Genomic DNA, 24,064 nt, shown 5'->3' on the forward strand with positions numbered 1-24,064 from the left:
AAACAATAACTAAATGTTTACAAAGACATAAAATGTAAAAACAAAAATTCATAAAAGAGCAACTAAAATGAGCTGTCAGTCTGGGGGCTTCTTCCTTGGGTATCTTTATTTCTTGAAGGCATCTTCATGTTGTTGTATAAGTAATCAAGTTGTGGCTGAGAGAACAATTTCCTATAAAATGTCAAACTGCAAACCCACTGCTAGGTACATTAAGCAATCTGTGGAAATGTCCTGAGAAGTGAAGGTCTTGTTTCCTTAAAAAGTAACCAACTGTCTGACGAGTTCTCCCGCTACTATTCTTCTTTCCAGCACTGAATGACCTCATAGGCCTAAACTCTGTTTTTCATTCCATTACTACGTATTGTTATAGAATGAACTTTATGTGGTGAATAAGGCTTTATTAATGAAATGTTTTGGATACCCTAACTGACTACATGTACCATTTTCTGTGATTAATCTCCCTCTCTTCAAAAACTAAGGGTAACAAATTCTATGAGCCTAAAGAAACAGTCACAGGCTTCCTATATTTACATTAACCCTTAAACCCCTATTGGATGTATTAAACGTCGACAAAAATTGTCTGTTGGGTGCCGAATTGATGTATGAAACGTTGACGCAAAAAAGTTTTTTTTAAATTGGTGGAAAAATAGTTATAGGCCTACTTGGCAAAAACTTTTGAATCACACACCATGAGGGATGCTGGGAGTTCACGGATCAAGCTGTTGTTTTGTTTACAATCGTTACCCAGGCGAGCAGGTGCGAATTTCTTTCTTCTCATACTAAAAAGCATCAGCGACACATCTCAGAAATTATTTCGTCACTTTGACATCATTTTTCCACCATTTAATATTAGCCGTTACATAGAGTTTTATATATGAAAATGTGTGCAATTTCATGTAGAATACAACAAAAAACAACCCATGGTTGTAGCTTTTACCAGTTTTGAAATATTTTCACATAAATAACAATAAGTGCCAAAATTTCAACCTTTGGTCAACTTTGACTCTACCGAAATGGTCGAAAAACGCAATTGTAAGCTAAAACTCTTATATTCTAGTAATATTCAATCATTTACCTTCATTTTACAACAAATTGGAAGTCTCTAGCACAATATTTCGATTTATGGTGAATTTATGAAAAAAAACTTTTTTTCTTACGTCCGAGCGGTAATTCTTCCGAAAAAATCAGAAATTTTTTTGTCCGATTGTCGAAATGTTTTCTCCGTTTTATATTAGCCGTTACATAAAGTTTTATACAGGCAGTCCCCGGGTTACGACGGGGGTTCCGTTCTTGAGACGCGTCGTAAGCCGAAAATTGTCGTAAGCCGGAACGACGCTTGGAAATATGTCTTAAACTAATAAAAAGTTATAAAAACCTTACTTGTAATCCTTTGGTTACACTACATGTTGTTTCCTGTAGTTTTATGTACAACCTGGAGTTATTTTCATAAAAGAATGCTGGTTCTTGAAGGTAAAAACTATTGTAATCCTCTGGTGACACTACATTCTTGAAGTTTTATGTACAACCTGGAGTGATTTTGCCAAATCTTGAGGGCTACAAGAACAGCTGATTACTATTTACGTATCATATAGACTAATTAAAGTAAACGTATCTTTAAATAGGCTTATATATTAGTATCAACAAAACATTTCCTGCTATGAGTCAGAGGCCGTTTAATGAAACGAACACTTCTCTGTACTATCTGTTCAGAAAATAAATGTTACGTCAATCCCCGAGACGGTGACCATTGTTGCTAAGGCGTCTCTCTCTCTCTCTCTCTCTCTCTGATCAAATTATGTACTGGATAATGTCTCTCTTTGGATACTTCGATTTTGCCAAATCTTGAGGGCTACAAGAACAGTTGATTACTATTTACGTATCATATAGACTAATTAAAGTAAACGTATCTTTAAATAGGCTTATATTATTAGTATCAACAAAACATTTACTGGCATGAGTCAGAGGCCGTTTAACGAAACGAACACTTCTCTGTCCTTACTCGGAGCGTCGGAAGACGCCTCTCTCTCTCTCTCTCTCTCTCTCTCTCTCATTGTAATCTAACCAGAAACTTCGTTTTGTTATTATTACTGGAAACAAGCAATGATTTTTTTCATTATTTGTGCTTTTGGACTGTTATATGTAAACTTTGCGCACCGCAAGCTAGTATGTATTCATTCGCTCGGAAACTAGTTCCGCATATGAGGCGTCACTAAAAAACATAGAAAAATACGACATAAAAAGTGTCGAAAATCATCATAACCTACCTCAAAATTTTGTTGTAATCTAACCAGAAAGAACTTTTTATTTTTATAATATACTGTGCTAAACTATAAAGGAGTTTTATCATAGTATGAGTTTTTTAAAAGCGTCGTTAACTCGGAGCGTCGGAAGCGTCAGCGTCGTAACCTCGGAACAAGCGTCGTAACCCAGGACGGATTTTTCCATTTAATATTTAAGAAAAAGCGTCGTAACCTCGGAACGTCGTAAGCCGGAACCGTCGTAACCCGGGGACCGCCTGTATATGGAAATGTGTGCAATTTCATTTAGAATACAACAAAAAACAACCCATGGTTGTAGCTTTTATCAGTTTTGAAATATTTTCATATAAATAACGATGTGCCAAAATATCAACCTTCGGTCAACTTTGACTCGACTGAAATGGTAGAAAAAAAACAATTGTAAGCTAAAACTCTTACATTCTGGTAATATTCAATCCTTTACCTTTATTTTGCAACAAATTGGAAGTCTCTAGCACAATATTTCGATTTATGGTGAATTTAAAAATAAACTCTTTTCTTACGTCCGCGCGGTAACTCTTCCGAAAAAATAATTAATTTTTTCGTCCGATTGTCGTAGTTTGCACCGTTTTATATTAGCCGTTGCATAAACTTTTATACAGGCGGTCCCCAGGTTACGACGGGGGTTCCGTTCTTGAGACACGTCGTAAGCCAAAAATCGTCGTAAGCCGGGACATCGTCAAAAATCCTAAGAAAATCTTACTTTTAATGCTTTGGGTGCATTGAAAACTATGTAAACTGCATTCTTACGGCATTTTTCATAAAAAAAAACTTCAAATATTGATTATTTTGCATTTTTGGTGTCATATTTCATCTCCCAGATGAGCGTTGTAGGCATCGTAATCCTGGAACATGCGTTGTAACCCTGGAAATAACGTCTATTGACAAGCGTCGTAACCTCGGAACGTCGTAAGCCGACACCGACATAACCCGGGGACTGCCTGTATATGAAAATGTGTACAATTTCATGTAGAATACAACTAAACACAACCCATGGTTGTAGCTTTTATCAGTTTTAAAATATTTTCATATAAATAACGATAATTGACAAAATTTCAACCTTCGGTCAACTTTGACTCCACCGAAATGGTCGAAAACCGCAATTGTAAGGTTAAACTCATACATTCTAGTAGTATTCAATCATTTACCTTTATTTTGCTACAAATTGGAAGTCTCTAGCACAATATTTCGATTTATGGTGAATTTAAAAAAAAACCTTTTTCCTACGTCCGCGCGGTAACTGGCGAAAAAATTTGACATTTTTTTGTCCGATTGTCGTAATGTTTGCACCGTTTTATATTAGCCGTTACATTATATATGAAAATGTGCACAATTTCATGTAGATTACAACAATAAACAACCCATGGTTGTAGCTTTTATCAGTTTTGAAATATTTTCATATAAATAACGATAAGTGCCAAAATATCAACCTTTGGTCAACTTTGACTTGACCGAAATGGTCGAAAAACGCAATTGTAAGCTAAAACTTCTACATTCTAGTAATATTCAACCATTTACCTTTATTTTGAAACAAATTAGAAGTCTCTACCACAATATTTTGATTTATGGTGAATTTTTGAAAAAACTTTTTCCTTACCTCCACGCGGTAACTTTTCTGGAAAAAATCAGAAATTTTTTGTCCGATTGTCGTAATGTTTGCAGTTTTATATTACCCGTTACATAAACTTTTATATATGAAAATGTGTGCAATTTTATTTAAAATACAACAAAAAACAACCCATGGTTGTAGATTTTATCAGTTTTGAAATATTTTCATATAAATAATAAGTGCCAAAATTTCAACCTTCGGTCAACTTTGACTCGACCGAAATGGTAAAAAAACGCAATTGTAAGCTAAAACTATTACATTCTAGTAATATTCAATCATTTAACTTTATTTTGCAACAAATTGGGAGCCTCTAGCACAATATTTCGATTTATGGTGAATTTATGAAAAAAAAAATTTTCCTTACATCCGCGCAGTAACTCTTCTGAAAAAATCAGAAATTTTTTCGTCCGGTTGTCGTAATGTTTGCGCAGTTTTATATTAGCCATTACATAAAGTTTTATATATGAAAATGTGTGCAATTTCATGTAGAATACAACAACAAACAATCCATGGTTGTAGCTGTTATCAGTTTTGAAATATTATCATATAAATACCGATAAATAGAAAAAATTCAACCTTCAGTCAATTTTAACTCGACCGAAATGGTCGAAAACTGCAATTTTAAGCTACAACACTTACAGTCTAGTAATATTCAATCAATTCCCTTCATTTTGCAACAAACACGAAGTCTCTAGCACAATATTTCTATTTATGGTGAACTTTTGAACACAACTTTTTTTTACGTCCACGCGTTACAAATTCATGCATATTGTGATAATACTTTCTCTGTTTTGCTTTGATTGTGTTACATTTTCTTATACAGGCAGTCCCCGGGTTACGACGGGGGTTCCGTTCTTGAGACGCGTCGTAAGCCGAAAATCGTCGTAAACCGGAACGACGCTTGGAAATATGTCTTAAACTAATAAAAAGTTCTAAAAACCTTACTTGTAATCCTTTGGTTACACTACATGTTGTTTCCTGTAGTTTTATGTACAACCTGGAGTTATTTTCATAAAAGAATGCTGGTTCTTGAAGGTAAAAACTGTTGTAATCCTCTGGTGACACTACATTCTTGAAGTTTTATGTACAACCTGGAGTGATTTTGCCAAATCTTGAGGGCTACAAGAACAGCTGATTACTATTTACGTATCATATAGACTAATTAAAGTAAACGTATCTTTAAATAGGCTTATATATTAGTATCAACAAAACATTTCCTGCCATGAGTCTGAGGCCGTTTAATGAAACGAACACTTCTCTGTCCTATCTGTTCAGAAAATAAACGTTACGTCAATCCCCGAGACCATTGTTGCCGCCAAGGCCTCTCTCTCTCTCTCTCTCTCTCTCTCTCTCTCTCTCTCTCTCTCTCTCTCTCTCTCTCTCTCTCTCTCTCGCTCTCTCTGATCAAATTACACTGGAACCTTGACATACGGTTGCCCTAATATACGAATGTTTTGAGATACAACAGAAAATTTGCGAAAATATAAGCTTTGATATACAACGAAATATTTGAGATACGACTTTGCGATGAGTGTTAGTTGTATAGGCGACCGATAAATGGCGTTCAGTCTGTTTGTTTGTTGGTGCTGCATGTTAACACGTCGTTGTTTAGTTCGTTGTATTTGCGCCTATTTTTCGTGTTATTTTGTCTTTTATTATTAACCATGGGTCTCAAAGCTAAAGACAAAGCAGGTGATAAGAAAAAACCAAAGAAAATGATTTCGATGGAAGCAAAACATGAAATTATAGCAAAGCATGAACGTGGCGTTCGTATCGTCGATTTGGCAAACGAGTATGGTCGAAATCCTTCTACAATATCCACGATCATCAAGCAGAAGGAAGCTATAAAAACCTTCCAAAGGCATCACCATTATTTCTAAACTACGAACTGATTAAAAAAATAAATAAAATTAGTTTAGCAATGTTATTTCATTTGTGTTTATTACGTAGTTATTAGTGTACATACGTAAATAAAAAGAGAACAAATCGTTCCCTGCCACCCTTCCCTACCTCCTCCCCCTGCTGGCCTCACGTCATCTTTCGTTGTGGTAAGTAAAATTCCTTTCTTTTTATTTAATTGATTTTATTAACATTTATTATCATTTATCACATTGCTATGTTATTTTATCATTATGTGTGTTATTACTCGTTTATTTGTGTATAAATTGTATATATTATATGTAATTTAGCTGTGTTTAGGTGTGGTTTCATAGCGCTAGAACGGATTAATACATATTACATTATTTTTAATGGGAAAAAATGCTTTGAGATACAACTGTTTTGATATATGACGACGGTAACGGAACAAATTACATTCGTATGTCTAGGTTCCAGTTACTGTATAATGTCTCTCTTTGGATACTTCGATTTTGCCAAATCTTGAGGGCTACAAGAACAGTTGATTACTATTTACGTATCATATAGACTAATTAAAGTAAACGTATCTTTAAATAGGCTTATATTATTAGTATCAACAAAACATTTACTGGCATGAGTCAGAGGCCGTTTAATGAAACGAACACTTCTCTGTCCTTAACTCGGAGCGTCGGAAGACGCCTCTCTCTCTCTCTCTCTCTCTGATCAAATTACTGGATAATGTCTCTCTTTGGATACTTGGAATTTGCGTTGTAATCTAACCAGAAACTTTGTTTTGTTATTATTACTGGAAACAAGCAATGATTTTTTCATTATTTGCGCTTTTGGACTGTTATATGTAAACTTTGCGCACCGCAAGCTAGTATGTATTCATTCGCTCGGAAACTAGTTCCGCATATGAGGCGTCACTAAAAAACATAGAAAAATATGACATAAAAAGTGTCGAAAATTGTCATAACCTCAAAATTTTTGTTGTAATCTAACCAGAAACTTATTTTTATTAATATACTGTGCTAAACTATAAAGGATTTTTATCATAGTATGCGTTTTTTAAAAGCGTCGTTAACTCGGAGCGTCGGAAGCGTCAGCGTCGTAACCTCGGAACAAACGTCGTAACCCAGGACGATTTTTCCATTGAATATTTAAGAAAAAGCATCGTAACCTCGGAACGTCGTAAGCCGGAACCGTCGTAACCCGGGGACCGCCTGTATATCAAAATCATCACAATTTAGTGTACAATACAACATAAAAATAATTAACTCATTAGCTTTAACCGTTTTGCTCACAGTGCAATTTGTATACAATTATATGAAATTTTTTTTGTGCTGTCATATATTCCAATATTTTTATATGATAAGGATATTTTTTTCATTTCTGATGGTTGCATACTAAACTTCAGGCAATAAAAAAAAGGAGCCAAAAATGAACTCTTAATCTTGAAAATGAAGCATGCTGTGATTTTTTGGAAAAAACTTTTTTTCTGCTTCAGCGCTCACTCGCGAACGCCGCCGTCATACAGGAAACACTTTCAGAAATACCAGCTCAGCGTTTAAGGGTTAAATGCATATTGATTATCTGTAAAAGACTGTTCCTTCAGGCTCATAAAATTTAATACAATTTCACATGACAATCTGAAACAAACTTCAACATCGACACTGATATCCAATAATTAAAATAGAGTGAATTAAACAAATATATGTAAGGCAGTTCCCGGGTTACAACGGGTTCAGGTTACGACATTCCGAGGTTAAGGCGCTTTTCAATTATATTCATCAGACATTATTTCCAGGGTTACGACGCATGTTCCAGGGTTACAACGACTACAACACTCATCTGGCAGATGAAATATGACACCAACAATGCAAAATAATCAATATTTGAAGGGTTTTTTTACTGAAAAATGCAATAAGAATGCAGTTTACATAGTTTTCAATGCACCCAAAGCATTAAAAGTAAGGTTTTCTTAGGGTTTTTTACGATGTTCCGGATTACAACGATTTTCGGCTTACGATGCGTCTCAAGTACGGAACCCCCATCGTAACCCGGGGACTGCCTGTATACAATAATGAACAGATACAGCAACAGTGCACTACATTTACAAATAGCTTTTTTTATATACTAAAGGTTTAAATTTTGTGACTGGCCCAACAACTGAAATCAACAATGAAACAGGCATCAGAAGAGCAAATGTTTGCAATTTCATTAATATTTCTTTACATGAAATTATTTGCCCTCCCACTAGTAGTGAAATGGTCCTCTTTTAGATGTTGATTTAGCTTAGTTTAAACATTTAAAGCATAATTTATTCTTACCCAATAAGGCCTTGGTCCCATCCTTTAATAACTTGCCCAGATCCCAAGGTGAAGGTAAGAGGTTGTCCACGTGGGTAACTGCTATCAAACTCTGTACCATCTTCTAATTTACCCTGTAAAGAGTTGACATAATTAACCCTCTGATTATTCAATAATTAACATTGCACTGACTCGTTAAGGTCAAGTACCAAATTTATTGGTGTTGAAGATGCTCTGAGCTTGAAGACACCTCAATTTTGAGAGAAAAATATCTATATGAAATTAAAATGGCAAAACCCAAAAGCTACAGCTCTGTTTCAGCTGATGCATGTACATGTATTATTTCACTGCATTAAGTACCATGGCTTTGGCTGCTACAGAATTTTGATTGTTAAAGGTTTTTCAGTTCATTTACTTAAAAAATACTGTTATGCTTTATCAAATTTATTGATTTTAAAATTAAACAAGAATTTTCTGATGTGGACATACAAGCAAACTGAAAAATTTAACAGATTATAAAGTAATGTATACAGTATAAACTACGAAGCCATTTTGCATCTGTCTTAGTGCATCCAAATGGGAGGGGCTACAGCTGGAGCAGTAGTTTAAAATCTTAATAGTATTGGATGTATGCTTATGCAGTAAATTTTTTAATCCCAAAGAAAAGAAAAACAAACACCACAACAGGAAATATGATATTGTTATGATACAATAAAGTTTGTTCATACTTACCTGGCAGATATATATATAGCTGTATTTTCTGAAGTCCGACAGAATTTAAAAAACTTCCGACACACGCAGTGGTCGGCCAGGTGGTTAGTACCCATTCCTGCCGCTGGGAGGCGGGTATCAGGAACCATTCCCATTTTCTATTCATAATTTTTATTTCCACTGTCCCCTGAGGGGAGGTGGGTGGGTACTTGATTATATATATCTGCCAGGTAAGTATGAACAAACTTTATTGTATCATAACAATATCATTTTGTTCATGAAACTTACCTGTCATATTATATATAGCTGAATCCCACGTTGGAGGTGGGAAGGGACAGAATAGAAGGATTTTGGGAAACAAATGCATGCAGATGATTTACATCTTGGTTCCACCTGTTAGCATAGCTGACTTCATGATTATTGTCACCCAATTCTGCTTCTGCTTTTCTAGAGTTGCCAGCGAGGTAGAGACCTATAAAGCTGGTGCACTCCAGATGATCTGTCAACGGGGGCGTGACCACAATGTGACTAGACCATATTGACCATACCATGAGGGCTAAGAAGTAAAATAAATATATATATATATATAAATATATATATCACCACCTGACCAACCTAGCCAAAGTTAAGGTGTGTTAACTAAGGCTTAAGAGTTAAGAAGTCGCCGTTGTCGGCGACTCATCAACTAAATTAAGAGCTCTTCCTAACCATTTTCTACAGGATAGGATGAGTGGTACTTCTTGCCCCCAAGATTGTGTCTGCAGACACGTATGGCCCTAGCGAGCAGCAGATCTCATATGCCATCTTCACATCTCGCAGGGAGTGTGAAGTGAACACAGAGTTGCTTCGCTAAAACATGGTACTCAGGATGTTGCTGAGTGCCATGCTCTGTTGAAATGCTTCCGAGGCCGTGCCCTCACCTCGTGAGCATTCAGATAAAAAGATTTCAAATCTTTGTGCAAACAATGAAGGAGCATTTTTGAAAGAACTCCTTAACACTTAAGCCAGGGTGTTCTTCGATATGGGCAAGTTGGTCTTTTTCGGAACACTTGCAGGAGTTTGCCTGAATGACTTCGACTTTCTTGAGTTTTATGTAGATAAAACTTGAGAGACCCGACAGGGCACAGGACTCTCTCTGGCTCCTGCCCACTAACTTGTGCCATCCTTGCTTCCAAGCTCCTGGCCCAAGGACAAAACGGGTTTCCATTCTTAAGCCACAACGGAAGGCTTAGAGAGCACACCGCCTTGTGTTCTCTAAAGCCAAAACTAGTGACGATGGCTTAAAATCTCACTAACCTTCTTTGTCGTATCTAGGGTGGTTAGAAGAAGGCCTTCCTGATCACATGCAAGAAGTTAACAGGTAGGAGAGGTTCGAATGCTTTGACATCAAGAACTTCAGACTACGTCTAAGTTCCATACTGAAAGCTTCGATCTGGACATGCACAGTCAGTCCGTCTGTACTACAGCCAGGTGACCGACCAGTTGACCAGTCAGACGAATCAAGGACAGCAAGGCTGTACCCTGAAGACCATAAGGCACTATTCTTCGCTGAAGGATGAGTGTCTGGACTGCCTAGGCGATTCAATCTAAGCAAACCTTGGGGGGTGTATCAACGCAACCCAACGTCGTCAGCGAATCAACTCCTGACTCGAGCTTCTGGTGCCAGGAGAAAGGAGCGAGGAGCAAAAAGGCGATTCAGTCCCGAAGGAAGAATGCCTGACAGTCCAACCTGGTCTCATGTTACACGATCATCGGGGGTGTATAAACGCAACCGACTTCGTCAACAAGAAACTCAGGGCTACTATATGTCGCCTGATCTCGCACGAGTGTCTGACTCCGAGAAAACAGGTGAGACAAAAAGTAGATGGTGAGCGAGTTTCGAGATTCCACAGAACTCAAAGATCGTGAAGGGCTTTGTTGTTTGAAAGACGCAAATCTCTGAGCCCAAAGGCCGTCAACAACATATTTGCGTATTCTTTAATAGTTGTGACTGACAGCTTATCCCATTATTCAGACGGAAATGGAAGACGGTAATCTTATTCCTGTCAACATCTCGATAGTCTGAACGTAGTCAGACTCAGAGCGGAGAGGTTATAGGTACCTTTCGAGTTAGAGTAGACCAACTCTCTCGGAAAAGGTCCTTGGAAAGTGAACTAGGAAGGATGTGACCTCTGTGAATCCAGGATCCTGAAGGCCAACATGGGGCGATCAGCGTCATTGTCGCTCCCTGTGACGTCATAAATCCTCTTATTACTTTCTAAGCGATTGAAAAAGGGGGGGGGGAAAAGGGGAAAAGAGACTAAACATCCATCCCCGTTCAATATCATAGGATGGCGTTTAATGGTACCGATCCCGGATCGATAATAAGGGAGCCGAGAAGAAGAAGCCTCTTCGTCCTCAACATATCGAAGAGAAGAATGAAAGGGCGTCCCTAAAGTCTCCACAACTCTCAACTTACTTCTAAAGAAAGATTCCACTCGGAAGTCAATAGTTGCTGCCGTCGATCGAGACGATTCGTACGGACTTATGCAATCCTGTAACGAACCTCTTAGAGGATCGTTACATTCTACGCCTGTTGTTATAATAGGCTCTTTCTCGTAAACTCGAACGGGACCGAGAGAAGATACTTCTTAAGATATGAGAGAGCTGTGGAATATCAGAGTTGATCTGGACCACTGGTTCCAAAAACTCGTTTCGAGGACTGGAGGGACGACCGAATTGCTTTACTTCTTTCAGATTAAGATCCAGGACATCTGAAACCCTATCCAGATGTCCGGCACCTTCTTTCTATCACCTCAGGTGATAGACGCACTGAGAGATGTTCAGAATCATTCCTAGATCTTGAATAATATTTCAGTTTCCCAGTAGGAAAAAACTGTGGAGGTCTGAATTGCAGTCTATTCGGGGAAACAAACTTCTTCAGGAAGGAAATGGTCCCCAGCAAGCTCATCCATTCCCTCCCCGAGTATGCTTACTTCCCTAATAAGGCTGCGCTTTGCCTAAGCAGGAGAGCATATAAAAGTGCAATGTTGCGGTAGACTCGTAGTTCTATACCGTGCGGTAACGAGCACCGAAAGGATTAAGAAATAACTCTGTTGAACATAGTAAGGCAAAACGAATGCAACGTTTATTCATTCACGTAAGAAATCCCCTCAATCTTAGGCTAAAGTCCGTGATTGTAGGACAGAGATACAGTTAGTCAGTCAATCCCGCAGGAGAGACGTAACCGCCAGCACAGAGATACGGTTAGTCAGTCAATCCCGCAGGAGAGAGAGACGTAACCTACCCCGTATGACAGCGCATGATCTGTTATTGGCTCGGTTGGACTGGAGGACAGACACAGCAGCAGCCAGCAGCTTACGAACGTCGTCTCTTAACTTTATGTCTGGGTTGCCAGCTACCCTATTCTACGAAGAAATAGGTCCGTTATTTTTTGAGCAGAAAGAGACTCTCAAGCTGGTATATATAAGCGAAACAGAAAACGCTAAATATATAGATGCGTTTGTGTCGTCAGAACACTACCAAACAACGGTAAAAGATAAATCGGAAACTCCTGGAAGGCTGCAGGGAGTAACGATTAAATGTCCTTAAAATAATAGACAATAGACCTCTCGGTTGCCATCCGAAGAGGTAACTACAGCAAGCGTGTATGACTTGAACCAACCAGTAGTAAAATAACGCAAGGCAAAATATGATATTATATCACAATAAAGTTTGTTCATACTTACCTGGCAGACATATATATAGCTGAATTCGGAAATACAGCTACATACATATCTGACAGGCAAGTTTCATGAACAAAACCTAGAGAATCGAAGCAGACAGCTCAAGCTTCTTATGTTATTGGATATAAGCGTTCATTGACGTAGTCTACAAGTCTATTTCTTGTACCAATCTGCGAATGACAAATGAGAGCTCTTCCGAATCTTGTCAATAAGAGCTTATTCGCTTACGCAATATCAAGTTAATGAGATGTTTGTCAATGAGAACTAACCCATTTACGGGACAAAGAGATATTTTGTCAATGAGGGGATACCCACTTACTTGACAAAACGATAGTACGTATATTGTCAATGGGGGAAAGTCACTGAATTGACAAAACGTAATCCAGGAAGATAAATTTTTCCCGATTCCCGTCTCAAACGAGGAAGGGGCCAGAATCCTGTTAAGAGACTGGGCTTACGGCAGGTAGAACGACGATGTTCAATTCAGCAGCGTAGTCCCGACTAGAAACTAACAAAATCTATCATCTGAAAAACCCTTTCAGATGGGCTAAAAAGCTTGCAAAATTATCCTGGGAAGAGGAAGAAACTCTCCAACCAGCTTCCTCTCCCGTATCACAACTAATGCCTGCTAAAGCTTAAAATTTATTGGCAGTATGGCAAAGGAAGTCCTGTCTTGCACTTTCCTGAAGAGCGTCCTTTTGACGAGTGCCTTTGCAAGAATCCTACTGAACGTTGCCGAGAGTCCTGACGTGCAGGACGTCGAGCCTTTACATAACCCGTAACTGCCTTATCGCAAAGTCTTGACTGCGGTAGAGAAAACGAGATCTTCCCTTGAGCTTTCCTTAACTCCATCCACCTTTGCGAAAAGCAATATAATATTGACAGAGACCTCTTGAATTCACGAAACCCGAGGTCTTGCTGGGTTTCGAAGACGAAATTGTCTGTTCACTTTAAGCTTCCTCCGAAGCACTGCTTACTTCACATTCTTGAGGCTCAAATCTTAAACAAGAGCTTGAAGAGTTCAACAGAAACGTTCAGCCAGGAGACAAACCTGGCGTGCGCTGGTGCGCGCTCTGCGTCCACTGGCGAAGACGCTCGGCGTCCTGGCGCGCGCTCGGCTTCCACTGGCGAGGACGCTCGGCGTCCATCCGAGCGTCCCGTTCAAGCCGAGCGTCAAAAGAAGAGTGCAGAAAAGCGTCACGCTCCTGACAGGCGTCAAAACAAGCGAGAGAAACTGCCTTCTTTTTCATTTCTCGGTGGAAAGACGTACACGTGATCAGGCGACGTTCGCCTTCTTACTTCTCACTGAAACGCATAACGAGAGAGAGGGGACGTGAAGCGTCCTCTTCTATAAAGCTTCTATTTAAAGGGCGCGAGTCCTTCCGAGAGCTCCAACCCCTGCACGGGGAGGACGAGAAGCAATCCTTCGAGATTCGTGCACGTGCACGATCTTCCGCAGCCTGGGAAGCGTCAACAGGTCCTACCGAAGGGACGCCAGATCGATGTGGGTTCCCCGTAACCCTCCTTCGGCTTTCGACATGCCCTCTCCCTGGTCCTGGGAGTCCGACAGAGGTCCAGGCCTAGAGGCGTTATGGGGCGGATCTGACGTTCCCTCCTGACGAGAGAGAGGACGTGAAGCGTCCTCTTCTCTAAAGCTTCTTAGAGGGCGCGAGTCCTTCCGAGAGCTCCAACCCTTGCGCGGGGAGGACGCCTCGGAGGACGAGAAGCAATCCTTCAGGATTCGTGCACGTGCACGCACTTTGGCAGTCTGGGGATTTTCATCAGAAACTGCCGAAGGCACGCCAGATCGGTGGGGGTTCCTCGTAACCCTCCTTCGGCTTTCGACATGCTCTCTCCCCGGGTCCTGGGAGTCAAGCAGAGGTCCCGGCCTAGAGGCGAAATAAGGCCGATCTGACGCACCCTCCACTACACAAGGGGCACTGTCACTGCACTTAGCCACTTCACTATTGCTCTCTAAAGCAAGCACTTTTGATTCTAAGTTACGAATCGAAAGAGTATAAGAGAAAGGGCAATAACCTCTACAGACACTGTTTTAGGGCCCGAAGGCAACATTACAGGGTTAGGAGTAACAATAACAGAAGTAGCACTCTTCACAACAATGAAGGAGAGCGATCACCTCTCGCAGACATATTCATAACCCGTAGGCCATACTATAGGGTTAGGCAAAATAAAGTCTACAGGAAGGTTAGCAGGTTCACTACCCTGACTTTTGTTTACTGATTAATTGCGTACATACGAATCATACTTTTTCCTTACGGAATTAGACATGTTTACTGATTAATTGCGTACATACGAATCATACGTCTTCCTTACGGAATTATACAAAGTCTCACACTCCTTACATGACAAATCTCAAGAAAGAAGCAAGACCCATACCCCTCGTGCATATCAAGTGCGGATCTACCGAAGCTTTCGGTAGCCACACCCTATCTTTGCAGACAACACCCTCTGAAACTAGCCTAACTAGATTCAGATATCTTATGCAAAAATGAATCAAATTCAAATCAATTTAAGATAGCGTATGCCTAGCCACAAATCCAAGTAAATAAATTAAAAGACAATTAGGATACTTAGCGGCAATGAAGTTTCCAAAATCCTAAGCTGGAGGTACTGAAAACAGGTGTTTTCAGCACCGGCGACAGAAAAATTATGAATAGAAAATGGGAATGGTTCCTGATACCCGCCTCCCAGCGGCGGGAATGGGTACTAACCACCTGGCCGACCACTGCGTGTGTCGGAAGTTTTTTAAATTCTGTCGGACTTCAGAAAATACAGCTATATATATATCTGACAGGTAAGTTTCATGTACAAAATTAGAAATATGAACCGACATTTTATTGCACAATGTTACACTTGATTAACACATGGCATGGATGTCTTAAACAGAACAAAATATAGTAGAGATTAAACCCCACAAAATACAGACATCAAAAAGAGAAAAAGAAATTTAATCTTCAAAAACTGTAAATATTCTGCATATCAACCAGTATAAAAAGGTAAAATGCAAATTTCTGAAAAAAATTATCATGAAAAGTAACATATAATGTTTGAATTATAATTACAATAGTCTTGTTCTAATAAGATTTACCAATGAACCCTTTTAACATACTGCAGTTTCACATTTTTTCACTAATAATGCTCCTGTAAGTTGGAGGTCATTTGAAAACTGAGAAAATACTGGTAATATTGATATACAACACTTCAGTTACTACCTGTGTTATTTCATTCACTGTAACCTGCCCATACTGGAATGAATCTTTGTGACTATGTATCTTTTTTGTTTTTTACGACACTCTTCTTTATTTACTATTTTAACCAAGAATAAAATTTAGATATACACTTCATTCAGATGTCACATACAAGTGCTCTGATTACTGTACATCAAAAATGAATTTCATCAAAGGGTGAGGTCTTTGGAGAGATATTAGGTCAGTGTACACACACCCTAACCTTATGAGCCTCACACTTTAACTAAAGCACTTGATTAAGCAATGGGATACCTGGACAGTTCCCAGTAGTAACAATACTTGAGCCACCACAATGAGTCCTAATAAAAAGGTGTTAAGGGACTTTTGGGCAACATCCCTCAACTGTACAGGGGTGAAGGTACAAATGGCACCAGACTGCCATACAGGGTAGTTCTTCCAGTAGGAAAGAGGGGAGCCAATATCCTTAATACTGTCAGCTCAATGGTGGGACAGAGGCTACTCCATACTATTGGAGGAATTGTGGACTTTGGAGATTACCTCCTGTAGCCAAAAGGAAATTGTGCTTGGATGCTCCTTTTTGTGACATTCTGCATTCCCAAAAACATGCTTGCATTGTGGTAAGAGGTTCTTCGTCCTTCTCGTGCACCATTTAGGGCATGAACCAGACTGAATAACATTCCATTTGGTTCTCCATCAACAAATTATCAAAAGGGGAAAATAAAAAAACTCCCAAACCTTGAGTTTGGACCGAAGGAATTTGTATCTTGGTCATAAACTCTAAGATGAAGGAAAACAAGAGATGAAGCCATAAGAATGGTTCCCAAACAACTCTAGCACTAATTGGTACTGATGACAGAATAAAACACTCAAAACTCCTGGAGTGGATAACTTCAGATGATACTGAAAACTGCAGGCTGGCAGAGCAGTATCTCATCTGGATCTCCACTTTAGACTTGTTGGGAAGAGTATAGAAACTCTTATTATCTCATCAAGAGATTAGATTTGAGCTGTCATTCCTGGTGAGAAATGATAGAATGAGAGCAATCTCCGCAATACCAAAAGCCAAATGCGATACAGCAAGCCAAAAGACTCGTTGAATCATAAACCAAGGCCAGTAATGATAGGGGACTGACTCCGTGACCTGACTTTTTGTCCAACATCACTTCATCTAAGTCTGTTGGTCATGTATATTTTTGTCCAATGATTTTTTTTGTCCAATGACTTTTTGTCCAATTGTAAATAAACTAAGAAAAAACTATAACAAGCCTCGCTACAGAAATCTAATTACTGTTCTCTTTCCTAACAAGCCTCATTAAAAGATTGTTATTACCGTTTTCTTTTCTTCCCTTTAAAAAATTGTTATTGCACTGTTAAAACTTTATGATAAAGTAGTACACTCATTTTCTCTCTTGAGTGTGGTACTGTATAAAGAAATTGCTAAAATTTAATGTAAACTTTCCGGCTTTGCCCAACCCAAAATGGCAAAATTCGTGTCAACCAAGAACAAAAGAAAATTAGTTGATGAAAGTAATTACAACTACAATGAGCCAAAAATTATTTATTATTTTAGTGGCTACCCTCATCCAGCTGATGTAAATTTGTTAAATGCTAGTAAAGCAGTTGCAGAAATAAAGCATGAAGCAGTAGAAAAGATAATAGCAGGTTTGTGTAGCATAATAGCAACCAATTTTGCAACTAACAGAAAATACTTGCTCTCAACTTCCTAGCATGCCCGTACTTTCAAGGACTATTTAAAGGTGCCGATACAAAAATTCTGGATTTCCAGCTAATCCAGCTGCTACACATGGTTTTGAAATACCTGACGAATATTGTAAACTTGATAATGGCAAACATTTTCTATAGAAAATATAGAAACAAAAGGATGAGCTGTGACATGAGCCAGTACACCTATCACATCCAAAAAGGCCTTGCTAAAGAAACAAAATCCCTTAGATCTTATCACAGGATCCCCAGTCCAAGGAGGAAGCCCATCAAACTCCTTCCAACACAGTTAAGTGTCCAGCACAATTCACTAAAGGGTATTTCGATGGCTTTAGCCAAATTAATACATATTCTTGGCCTCTTGAATCACGAAATGCTGCTTAGCAGACACAACTGCACCACTCATAGCTGAAGAAACATGGACTAGGATGAAAGGACCAACTTTGGGAGGCATGTCCCGTCATCCAGCTGGTTCCTCTTCAAAAACATCAAAAGCAGGTGAAAATGGACCAACTGGGACAAAAACGGAGGGAAAGTTCGCCAACATGTGCCGCAATAAGGCAGCACATGCTGAAGGAGCTGCAGTTTCTAGGTTGGTCAGGTTGTCATCCTGAGTAGGCTTAGGAGCTTCCTTCAGTAAGTCCATAATTTGAGCTAACCGTATTTTCATAGGAGCCAGAGCAGGGTGGTCAGACAAAGGAGACGAAACAGGTGATGGGCGCCTGAGAAAAGGTGCTGGGCACTTGGTTGTGGGTGCTGGGCACTCAGGAGATGGCGCCGAGCGCTCGGGATGGGGCGCCGAATGCTTAGAAGTGGATGTCAAATGTTTTTTGAGCAGACACGGGCACTTGGGAGCCAGGTGTGGGCACTCAGTTCATAAGTCGAGAGTTCAGGTGAGAAGGTTTCTGGACCGTCCCGAGGGTTGATGGACAGGAGTAAAAACATAAGGGTCCACAGAGTAACTGCAAGATCTGGGACTGCAAAGAGACTGCTTCTACCTCTTAACAGGCACTGGGCCCTCCAGCAGATCTGACCTTTGGCCAAGGTTTCTAGGACACTTGAGAGGTTGGGAAGAGTCAAGGTAACGTCTGCAGCACTTTCTGCCCACACCATAGTCGTTGGAAAGCTTGAGGACAAATTATGGATATCCCTGGACAAGCCTATCCAATGGCTGTCTATCAACACCTGGGATTGTACAAAAGATTCAACTGAGGGGACACCTACCAGTGGGCAAACCCATTGGCCTTCATTGGACTTTTGGTATCTAATCTCCCAGGTTTAGGGGAGTGGGACAGTGTCCTCGGTCTAGGAGAACCGACTTGCATTGCACTATCACTTTGCACTTTTTCAGAAAAAACTTTTTCCATAATCAGTTTCATGGAAGCTCCCAAATATGAACCAGTACTTACAACTAAGATCAATTTTCTTATCAAATCTAGACTGGTGATGGCATTATGATTGGAAGCAAGGGAGCCAGTAACAGAAGTAGAAGGATGTTCAGTAGGAGGCCCAGTATTAGAAGAAAAAGTAAGAATAAGAGTCGAAGGAAGAGTAAATACATAGGGCTAACCTCTAAACTAAGAGACACCACTTTCTTCTTTCTGTCTCTCTCTAACTTGTTTAAATGAGATTTAAGAACCTTCCACTGTTTACTATCCCACGCTGAACATTCATACAGGTTTTATCCATTCTATAATCTTGACCCCTACATTTTGTATAGATTGTATGAGTATCATAGAAAACCTAGATTAGCCTAGCCTTATAGCTTAAACCGCTGCAACTGCGCATACTGGCACCACTAGAACCCAACATACAGGCAGTCCCCAGCTTACAACGGCTTCGGCTTACGACAATCCGAGGTTACGACGTTTTTCAAAAACGCATACTATGATAAAAATCCTTTCTAGTTTAGCACAGTATATTAATACAAATAGGTTTCTGGTTAGATTGTAACACAAATTTTGAGGTTATGATGTTTTTTCGACACTTTTTATGTCGCATCATTTGCAGAACTAGTTTCCGAGCGAATGGATACATTACTAGCTTACGATGTTCCAAGTTTACCTTTTTCAATAACGCATACTATATAAAAATATAGCAATAATAAAAAACAAAGTTTGTGGTTAGATTACAACACAAATTCAAATGTCACGACGTTTTTCGATGGTTTTTAATGCCGCCTCATACGCGGAACTAGTTTCTGAGCGAATGGATACGTACTAGCTTACAATGTTCCAAGTTTACAACTGTTTTCAAAAACTCATACTATATGAAAAAATCATTTCTTGTTTACAATAATGATAAAAAAACTAAGTTTCTGGTTAGATTACAACACAAATTAAAAGGTCACGACGTTTTTTTATGCTTTTTAACGATGCCTCATACTCAGAACTAGTTTCTGAGCGGAGGGCCCATATATAATTTACGCTATTAACTGTAATGTAAAGTGACCGGACAACCACCTAGCCTGGTCGAGGACGCTGTGGAGCGTAACAATACCAAACAACGCCACTTCAATCATGTGTTTGCCTTCGTTTCGCTAGGTTGTCTCGCTACGTTGCTGGATTTTTAGCAGTTTACTTGCCTTTACTATGGCTCCAAAACGGCAGAGCACTTCCTCCGATGATAGTTCATCTAAGAAGAAGAAAAGTCATCACCATGGAGGTAAAGTACGATGTCGTTAAACGTTCCGAGAAGGGAGAGACGAACTCCGAGATAGGTTATGCTTTGGGGCTTAGCAGGACGATGGTGGTAACCATAGTGAAGGACAAGGAACGTATTCTGAAGCACGTTGAGGATGCTGCACCGATGAAGGCAACGGTGGTTAATGTGAAGCAACGTAGCCAGAGCATTATGGAAATGGAGAAATTACTGGTGATCTGGCCGGAGGACCAGAACCAGCGACATGTTCCAGTGACCCTAAGTGTGATCCAGGAGAAGGCTAGGGAGCTGCATGAGGCAGTAGTGAAGAAACATGGGGAAAGCAGTGCTAGTGGAGAATTTCCGTGAGTAGAGGTTGGTTTAACCGTTTTAAGGCTCGTGCGAATTTGCATAATGTGAAGCTGCAAGGTGAAGCTGCTAGTGCTGATAGCGAAGCAGCAGACAGTTTTCCTAGTGGTTTGGCTGAAATAATTAAGGACGGTGGTTACACAGCTGACCAAGTATTTAATGTAGATGAGACTGGCTTATTTTGGAAAAGGATGCCCAACCGTACATACCTTTCCAAGGAGGAGAAGTCAGCACCTGGCCATAAAGCTGGTAAGGAGCAACTGACTTTACTCTTTAGGAGCAATGCTAGTGGCAACTTCAAACTTAAGCCCTTGCTAGTGTATTTGGCAGAGAATCCCAGGGCTTTCAAGGGCATTTTCAAGAGTCAACTCTCTGTCATTTGGAAGTCTAACAAGAAGGCTTGGGTTACCTTGATGGTCTTCAAAGATTGGTTCAATGACCACTTCGTACCAGCAGTGGAACGGTATTTGTCCTCAAAGGGTCTGCCTTTTAAGGTTCTGATAGTCTTAGACAATGCCCCTGGTCACCCATCAAATTTGAGCAACATGCACCCTAATGTAAAGGTGGTGTACCTTCCACCGAATACAACATCGCTTATACAGCCGATGGACCCGGGAGTAATTGCTAACTTCAAGGCATACTACCTTAGAAAGACAATACGCTCTGCTTTGAGGGCCATCGAAGGTAACAAGGAGTTGACTTTGAAGCAGTTTTGGAAGGGCTACAACATCGCTGATGCAGTCAGGAATATTGCAAGTGTTTGGGACGAGGTGAAGACGGCCACTTTAAATGGGGCCTGGAAGAAACTGTGTCCACAGTTTGTGCACAGTTTTGAAGGATTTGACCAGGCAGAAGATGTCGAGACTGTGACGAGGAAAATCGTAGGGCTAAGCAAGAGGCTGAAACTAGATCTGGAAGCTGAGGATGTTACAGAGCTGCTGGCATCCCATGGAGAGTTGTTGTCATCAGAGGACCTCATTGAGCTGGAGCAGCAGATGATTGACTGTCAAAGACTTGTCGGAGGGTTTAACTCACCTGGAGAGAGCTTTGGCTTCTTTTGAGGGAGAAGACCCTAACGTTGCCAGGTTTGACAGAATCCGGAAAGGGATCATGGATTTGGTAACTTTTTATATGGAAACCCTGAAGGAGAAGCAGACGAAGAAAAGTGTGGAGTCTAGGCTTGACACTCTTCCACAAGTCTCCAGTACCACCTCCCACTCCTAGTCCTGGTAAGGAATTCTGAACTCTTAATTTATTTTGTTTACACACTGTAATATAAAATGTATATACGTATACTAATATGAATGTGTTAATTTTTTAATATAAATGTTAGTGTATTGTAACTTCATTATTTTCATAATTTGTATTTTATTGCAGAAGTGATGCCAAATCCAGATCCTCCTGTACTACCTGGACCCTCCGTAGCAGCCCGTCCACCTCTAGTAGGTAAGGAATTTCATTTTTCTCATTTTCATGTTGGAAATTGTTTGTACTACATTATTACATACATACTATGTACTATTACATAATGTGTTTGATGTTGCATAACCTAATATTTTTCTTTATGTATCATTCCAGAACCCTTTGATAGTGATGATGACCCAGATGACCCTGAGCCTTTCCATGGTTTTGATGTCTCACCCTATTCATCAGGTAAGGAAACCTTAACAATTTTTTAGAATGTTTTATAAATTGCTAATAGAAATTTTATAAAAAGTGTATGTACACTAAATACTACATCCATCTTATTATGTACCCTATCATTCTTTCCAGATCTAGATGTAGCCTCCTCAGAGCCCAAATCAGTTGACACTAGTACTATCACCTCTCTCCATCAGGTAAAAGAATTCTTCATTTTTTAAATTGTACATATGTCAAACAGTAAATAATACTATATATACCTATTGTGTGCAGTAGTTAATACTCTATCATTTTTATTTTTTATCATTCCAGACTCCCAAGCACCTGCAAATTCCACTCCATAGCCCAGCCATTCTCATCTACACCATACTATGCCTATCCCAGTAAGCAAGCCAACCACTAGAATTTGGTAAGGAAACTTTTTTTTAATGAATTTTTATACATTTTATTACATATGTAATAGGTACATAGTGTATATACATTAGTATATATTTAGTAAATTTAACTTTATGGAGGAGTTATGGAGATCCATTTGACAACGTCTGTGAGAGAGAGAGAGAGAGAGAGAGAGAGAGAGAGAGAGAGAGAGAGAGGGTGTAATTGCTGTATGGATAGTTAACGACTGTATTGGCTGTTAGTGAGTTCTGGCTGGGATGTCTGCTGGTAGAGATCAGAGTTCTGAGTTTTTTTTGAGTCAGTCTTTGGTGAGAACTGGTGACAGTAGTGTTGACAGCAGTTATTGGAGGAATTGAGTCAGTTAAGTTTTGTGTGTTATTGATTTGTTTAATTGATTTGTTGTGAGTTTGATATTGGTTGCTGAGGAGTTGTTGTGCTGTGAGGTTTTTGTTGGGTTGTATGCGAGTTCCTGTTGGATTATATGTGGGTTGTTGTTGGTGTTGTTCGTGGGTGTGTGTGTTGCTTTTTTGTGTGTTTTTTTTTTTGTGTTGGTAATTGTTTGTGCATTGGTCTTTTGTTGTGTTGTTGAGTTTTTGTTGTTATGTGTGAAGTTGTGGTTGTGTTCCTTGGTTGTTTGCTGTGTTGTTAGGTTGTGGTTGTGTTTCTTGTTTGTTGTTGAGTTGTGGTCTTTGGGTTTTGGGTTGTTGCATGTGTTCCAGTTTTGTTGTTGTTGTTTTGGTTGTGGGTTGTGGTTGGTATCTCTGTGACCTCGACCAGCGGACAGCACAGGATAGCCCGGAGTATCTGGATTGGTGGAGTTGGTAAGTACATGTGTTTGTGTTTTTTTTTGTTTTTTGTTCTGTGTGTAGGTATAGTTCAATTGTCCTGCTGTATTCTGAGGTGTAAAGTAGAAAGTGTGACTGGGGTGAGTTGGGCAGCTGGACTGATTAGGTACATGTGGGGGGGATTCTGCAGCTTGTGATTCCGCCACAACTTTACTAATCATATGTACATTATCATTCCAGACTGACATGCACCTTGTACATAAACCAGACCTCTACTGTACTACATAGCTAACTTCTCCATGTTACATAGCCTACATCTTTTCATTTCACTAAAGGTAAGGAATTCTCAACTGTTTTTAATGTGTATAAATTGTTAATTATGTAACAGTATATTTTGTACTTAAGTGGTTACATACTGTCCTTTAATATTCTATATCATTCCAGGCTGCCCATCACCTTTTCAAGCTCCGTCATCCTAGCCTGTCATCTGTAAAAAGCACACTGAAATTAGGTATGGAATTCATCTTTTTTAGTTTTTACTGTACCTAGTAATAAACATAGCTTTCTGAAATACCTGAAATAATATAGAACTTCTATTACTGTACATACACATAAGTACTACCCTGTAATTATCCATATCATTGCAGACTCCCTACACATGCATACTATCTCCATCTCCATCTCCCACATCCTAGCTAACAGCTTTGAAACTCACTAAAAGTTGGTAAGTATGTAAGGAATTCCTAACTAAGTTTTATACGTGTTATATCTTA

General features: G+C 39.5%; 1 protein-coding gene across 3 annotated transcripts in view; it reads right to left on the reverse strand.

Annotated features, from left to right (window-relative positions):
* LOC135198500 (peptidyl-prolyl cis-trans isomerase FKBP2-like) overlaps positions 1-24,064 on the reverse strand; it is a 36,819-nt gene that overhangs the window by 5,513 nt on the left and 7,242 nt on the right. For all 3 annotated transcript variants that reach the window (XM_064226104.1, XM_064226103.1, XM_064226105.1), the window contains exon 3: positions 8,094-8,206. In XM_064226104.1, coding sequence (XP_064082174.1) covers positions 8,094-8,206 — 113 coding nt within the window. The remainder of the gene's footprint in view (positions 1-8,093; positions 8,207-24,064) is intronic.

The sequence above is a fragment of the Macrobrachium nipponense genome, chromosome 22 (assembly GCF_015104395.2).
Source record: "Macrobrachium nipponense isolate FS-2020 chromosome 22, ASM1510439v2, whole genome shotgun sequence".
NCBI lineage: Eukaryota > Metazoa > Arthropoda > Malacostraca > Decapoda > Palaemonidae > Macrobrachium > Macrobrachium nipponense.